General features: G+C 32.8%; 1 protein-coding gene across 2 annotated transcripts; it reads right to left on the bottom strand.

Annotated features, from left to right (window-relative positions):
• Positions 1 to 1,181: 1,181 nt before the first annotated feature.
• On the bottom strand, positions 1,182 to 5,873 carry LOC110889826 (uncharacterized protein YnbB). Of its 2 annotated transcripts, XM_022137386.2 has the most exons (11): positions 5,684 to 5,864; positions 5,145 to 5,258; positions 4,441 to 4,551; positions 4,294 to 4,356; positions 4,086 to 4,199; positions 3,793 to 3,942; positions 3,623 to 3,700; positions 3,313 to 3,534; positions 2,419 to 2,505; positions 1,630 to 1,842; positions 1,182 to 1,535 (listed from the first exon to the last, which is right to left on the bottom strand). In XM_022137386.2, the coding sequence occupies exons 1-11, from the start codon at positions 5,828 to 5,830 to the stop codon at positions 1,476 to 1,478; spliced, it is 1,359 nt and encodes a 452-aa protein (XP_021993078.1). In that variant the 5' UTR covers positions 5,831 to 5,864; the 3' UTR covers positions 1,182 to 1,475. The 2 variants fall into 2 exon arrangements, with proteins under 2 accessions (XP_021993078.1, XP_021993077.1); XM_022137385.2 differs by having other exon boundaries at positions 4,294 to 4,551; positions 5,684 to 5,873.
• Positions 5,874 to 6,297: the final 424 nt, after the last annotated feature.

Raw genomic sequence — 6,297 nt, 5'->3', positions numbered from 1 at the left:
GTTATTTACGTAAATTAATTAATTGTAAACAAAATACAAATGTTATTTTCTTATCAAACTTATAATAAAAGACTCCAAATAATGTCTTATTTTCTTATCTAATCTAACTTATAATAAAAGACTCCAAATAATGTCACATGTCATTCTCTCCTTCAACTCATAAATTTTATTTAGATTTGTTTAATAAATTTCTTTTGATATTAATATTAATTAATAACCAATATATAGATATCACTTATTTTTATCCTTATCTTTATCTAAAATTAATAAATAACTTCAAGTTTGCAACTTAGATCCTTTGTTTTTTTTTTTTTTACTTTTAACCTAAAGTTTTTCATTTTTTTGCAATTTAATCCCAACTCTTTTTTATTTTCAATTTTGGTCCACTATTACTTTTCATCTTTCCTAAGTTTTTCATTTCGTTCTAAATTTTGTGAGTTAACGCATCGCAACGTGCGTGTGGGGTTCAACATTTTTTTCGTATATTTTTTCCCGTTTGACTGGCCCGTCGCGTCACATCTCTTTTTCTGCGTTTGACAAGTTCGTCCAACACGCGGGTCTCGGATGGACTTAGTTATTTTTTTCTATGTTTTACGTTTCGGTTTAATTTCTCAGCAACGAGCGTGCATGATTCAAAGATTTTACGTCTGCTTTTTGTTTGGCGTTATTTTTTTCCCGTTTTTATTTATTTTGTTTTTACGAGCTGTTCCAGTGTTGGTGGTCGCTGACAATAGTATAGTATTGCTACTACTTAACACAGTTTTATGACAACCGCTGCAACGCAGGAGCTTAATAATAGTAAGCTTAATAAACAAATAAAAAACTAAAATCAAATCAATAAAAATACATTAAACTAAAATCAAATCAATAAAAATACATCTTGAAGCCATGGAGTGTGGCTATGCTTTTGTGTTATCTTGTCAGATGATGTATGTTTTCAACAAGTAAAAAATATCATTTTAATTTTGATATTTTTGGGAAAGCTTCAGACTAGCTGGATTTATATTTCCTTAGTTGAGACTATTGTCGATCAATATGTTAAAGTTAGGATTATTAAAATCAAACTTCATATTTTGTTTGATGTGTGAATGCGTATGAAAGTTTTGAAGACGACAGTAGAAACTGTGCCAAATGAATATCGAGTGTCTTAATAATAAAAAAATAACATAACATAACCGAAATCACAAAACTTTAGCTTTTCATGCTGTTTTTAACCAGAAAATTGTAGCTAAACAATGATCAACACATATTCTTAATTTCAAAAAAATCAAATCGAAGTGCTACAACCAGAACAAAACTAGAGAATAAGTATATGAACACTTGATCTCTTTTTCCTCTGTCTTATTCAATCTATATTTTCCTACATATAAAGTTTAGATTGTAACGTACGTCGAGATTGTAGCCTACGTCGAATATGGAAAATCAACATTCATAGCAATTTCTAAGTCATTTTGGCCTCCTTCTTTATATGATCTCTACAAAGAATTTAAAACCTCACCCAGAACTAGCCCCCATTGAGTCCAATGAGTGCCACCCTGCATTAAAAAGTTCAAGAAAATGAACACCATTTCCTTAACTGTAGAACCAAGGTTTTTTTTTTTTTTTTTTGGTATTAAAAAGGATCAGAACCTGACAGAACACACAGAAAGGCTCCCTTAACGGTCCGTCACACGAGAGCTCACTCGTGCTACCATCTATGAACGTCCCGTCTGCAAAGATCACCTCTGATGCATAGCCAGCTGTCAAACCTGCAATCGGTTTTGTATACGAGCTTACAGGTGAGCTTCTTTGTACAGCCTCACAGAAAGCAAGAAGCTTCTCTCGGCTTCCAAGTTGTACAGCCTGAAAATTAACCCACAACAAATACTTCATTTCTTTTTTCCTTAAAAGTGCCCCCGTCGTGTAGCTCAGTTGATTAAGGGGGCGTGAGATTTGCAACAATAAAAAGTAAAGTAAAATGCCCTTTTCGTCCCTAAGGTTTGGCTAGTTTTGCGACTTTCGTCCAAATGTTTGTTTTTCCGCATCTGGTTCCAAAAGGTTTGAAATCTTGCCGTTTCCATCGACTCGTTAACTCCCTCCATTTTCCTCCATTAAGTTAGGGGTATTTCCGTCTTTTTTGTTAACTTAAAAGGCAATTCGGTCTTTTGCATCAGGGGTATTCGGTCTTTTTACATAAAATGAAAAAGACCGAATTGCCCTCTAAGTTAACAAAAAAAGACGGAAGTACCCCTGACTAAACGGAGAAAAATGGATGGAGTTAATGAGCTGGACGAAAATGGCAAGATTTCAGATCTTTCGGATCCAGATGCTAAAAAACAAACCTTTGGATGAAAGTCGCAAAGCTGGTCAAACCTCAGGGACGAAAATGGCATTTCACTCTAAAAAGTATAAGTGATATTATGATTTTACAACGCGAACCTGTACTATGTCGTGACGCGGTACTCGAGGAAGTGGCTGGACTTTGTAACCTTTTGTGGACATAACTTCAGCAATAAGTAAACCCCCCTTGTAATAAAACACGAGATATTACAAAAAATTAGGCTTGTATATGAACCGAACAAACACGAACAGAGACTTGCTTGTGTTCGTTTATTTAACTTTAACCGAACACGAACAAATAATCGAACACATTTTTTGTTCATGTTCGTTTATTAAGAAAATAGGCATGTTCGTGTTAGTTCGTTAAAAAGCTAAACGAACAGTTCACAAACGTAAACGAACATAAATAACAAACTTAACCGAACATAATTTAACAAACAATAAACAAAACAAATGAACATAATCTACTAAACATAAACGAACATAAAATAATTTTGTATATAAATTAGGGATTAATTACGATAAATTCCATTGGAAAGTCCATTTATTACTAGAAAGCGCAATTACCAATTAGTTATAATTATATAAGTAGTTAGAAAGTTCTTTTTATGTTTAATGCTTATATAAATATAACTACTTATGTATTTAAACTGAAACGAATGAAAACATAAACAAATGTAAATAAATGAACAAACATAAACGGACATTCACGAACGTAAATGAGCGAACAAAACGTACGCCCATGTTAGTTCATTTATTAAATAAATGAACTTCCCGCCGAACAAGTTCACGAACAGTTCATGAACATTCGATTCGTTTACAGTCCTACCAAAAATTGTTAAACACTTAAACAAAGCTCAATCGATAATTACTATTTCAAACAACATCCATAAACACGTGATTATCTGATTTGATTATTCATAATCCCCTTCAAAATGCACATCCAAACACCCCCTAATATGACTCATAAAACAAGAAAACCAAATGAAATACCTTAACGGATTCCCCAACCATTTGAGGTGAGAGATATAATCCTTGAAAGAACGTTCTCATAATATCACCAGGAGTTGACCCACAGTCAACACCGAGACCTGGTGCAGAGAGACGGGCTGCCGCTGCTTTAACCCATTTTTCTTTCCCCGCCACGTATCCGCCACATGGCGCGATTGTTCCACCGGGATTTTTAATTAAACTTCCTGCAATAAGATCTGCACCCTGTTTATCCGTTATCACTTATCACCAAAAAAAAACGATTCATCTAAGAAGGAAACATAAAAGAAAACGGAAAGCTAACTTAACGTACCACCATTGGAGGTTCGATGGCTTCTGTGAATTCACCATAGCAATTATCCACCATAACCATACAATTTGGATTTTGCGACTGCAATAACTTAATCTTGTCAGGAAACGTGTAGTAAAAACATTATGAAATCGAAGAAAAGAACAGGATAAAGTAATTTACAATTGACCCACCTTGATGATGTGTATTGCTCTAGAAATTTCGTTCACGCTTAAACTTTTACGCCAAGAATACCCGCATGATCTTTGAATAAGAGCGCATTTTGTTTGAGGTTTTAAAGCAACCTCAAGAGCGTCCCAATCAAGCCCTCCATCATCTGCAAGCTGAAACAAGTAATAAAAACTATATTACTTGTTTGACCTGTTAGAAACTAAAACAAAAAGAGCGAATCAACCCATTCATAAGAAAATGGGCCAAAATTGTCACATATGCATAAACGTTGAAACAAAGATAAGAAGAGACTTACTGCAACTTCTCGATAACTGATTCCAAAATCTTTTAACGAACCTAATCCATTGCTATCTCTGATTCCTATAACTTCCTCCAATGTATCGTACGGAGCACCAGCAACCGCCAAAAGCTGGTAACCAAACAAAATATACCAACTCTGAATCAAATATGCATTAAAAATGAAAAAAAAAAAAAAAAAGAATGAAAAAAGAGAGAACAATTACCTCATCACCTGGCCTCAAGAAAGCAAAAAGGGCACAGGTAATAGCATGAGTTCCTGAGAAGAACTGAATTAAAAGCGTGTTGAGTATATTGAATTTGCACAAAAAATGGTAATAAAAAAACAGATGAGTTACTAAAAATGATAAAACCTGCGCGCGAACAATTGCAGATTCGGCACCAAAGATTTCTGCAAAAGCTTGATCAAGGGCTTCTCGACCCCCGGCTTCTTCATGTCCATAGCCAGTGCAACCACCAAAGTGCTAAATTAATATAATCATTAAATTAAAAATGTTTTAGAAAGCAAGATATAACTTAGGGGTGTGCAAAAAAAAAAAACGAATTAACCGAACCATAACCGAATTAACCGAAAAAAACCGAACCAATTAAAAAACCGGTGGGTCGGCTAATGATTTTTTTTTTTTGAAAACCGAAAGTAGCGGGTCGATTATGGTTATCATTTTTTCCATACCCACCATAACCGAACCAAACCGACATGTAATAAATCTTTGCAGGATTTAGGACTTTTCACCATATTTTTAATATTTGATGTTTTTGACTGAAGATTTTTAGTACTTATGGGTTTTTCATATCATTTTGTGATTTTGGTTGAATGTTTATTTGAATTTATGGAATGTATCATATTCGTTTATTTGAAACTCGATAATAATTGGTATTAATATTATAGATTATATGTATTCTTTAATATTATGTAGTATACTAATATATACAAATATGCAATAACAATTTATTCCATGTTAAAAAAATAAGCTATTTTTAGCTAAACTAACTATTGTGCAAACATGTTCAAAGGAAGCTATAATAAAATGTGATAATAATAATAATATTGACATACATGAGATCCAACTCTAGCATTCTGAAAAGCTTTGAGAACTCTAGATGTATTGCGTGCCACAAGATTATCAATGGCCCTGAATTCCGGATACAACGTATCCACTGCACTTTCAACCTGAATTTATTAAACAAACAATCACAATTCACGTTTCCAGTTTTGTAATTCTACTAATATTCCTTGATTTTTTTTTATTAAAGATTTTCGTTTCTTTTCATTCCAATCACCAGGGAAAATGAGCAACAAACTGCGCAAAGCCATCTCCTCCTTCTGAATAGAAAACCCTAATCTAATTTACTTAAATAACATAAGTAAAACTAACATAAATGTTAAATTGTTAAACCAGTTAAATACTTAGGTATCTTTCACACCACACTATAATTCTTCCACATTAAAACATAAATAAGCGATGAAAATTGAGTTGCAAATCGAATAAACAAAGCATATTAGGCAATTTGTGTTGATTTCTGTATTAAAAAACTTTAATCTAACGCAAGAGAGAAATAAAATTAGTGAAGCCTCCTATATAGATAGATTGAAACCTCTGGGACGAACAAGGGAGCAGAGTGTTGATGGCTATTAGGTATAGTGATTCGAGAGGTTAACTGTGATGGAAGTAGGGTTTTGGTTGAATTTTTAATCACTTTGAAGTGGATTGTGGTTGTAGTCAAGGATAAGATTGCACTCATTCTTCCTCAAAACACTCCCCACCTCTCTCAGTTCAAGGTTTAATGCTTTTATGGCCTTTGAAAAAGTAAAAATACTGTTTATGTTTTACTTAGGGGGTGTTTGGCATGGTTTTATTTTTTTTTGGGTAATCCTTATATTTTAAAATATTTTAAAGTAGTTTATAGCTTGTTTTTTATCAGTTAAGCTCTTTTTTTTTTTTTAAGTATTTGGATTAACTTATAACTTATTTTCTATCATTTACCCTTACACAATCAAGTTTCTTCAAATAAGCTAAAAACCATCTTCAAATAAGCTTCTTCAAATCTATACTTACTATATGATAAAAGAAACCATTTAAAGGACACATGTCATTATATTAGGGTATGTCTTATAGATAATAAACTAAAATTAAAATTATATACCACATGCTAATAGATAAACTAAAATTTATTTTCATTAATAAACCGGTTGTAAAGCTATTTAAAAT

Source organism: Helianthus annuus, chromosome 11 (assembly GCF_002127325.2).
Source record: "Helianthus annuus cultivar XRQ/B chromosome 11, HanXRQr2.0-SUNRISE, whole genome shotgun sequence".
Classification (NCBI taxonomy): Eukaryota; Viridiplantae; Streptophyta; class Magnoliopsida; order Asterales; family Asteraceae; genus Helianthus; species Helianthus annuus.
This window is presented reverse-complemented; position numbering and strand designations above follow the sequence as displayed.

What these genes read in the sequence shown, in the direction of transcription:
- LOC110889826 (XM_022137385.2), bottom strand. Translation starts at nt 5,830, where the DNA reads ATGAGTGCAATCTTATCCTTGACTACAACCACAATCCACTTCAAAGTG. An exon ending in TCTTGAGGCCAGGTGATGAG is followed by an intron (nt 4,200 to 4,293) that starts GTAATTGTTCTC and finishes TTTGGTTACCAG; the next exon opens with CTTTTGGCGGTTGCTGGTGC. An exon ending in CTTTCTGTGTGTTCTGTCAG is followed by an intron (nt 1,536 to 1,629) that starts GTTCTGATCCTT and finishes TTTTTAATGCAG; the next exon opens with GGTGGCACTCATTGGACTCA.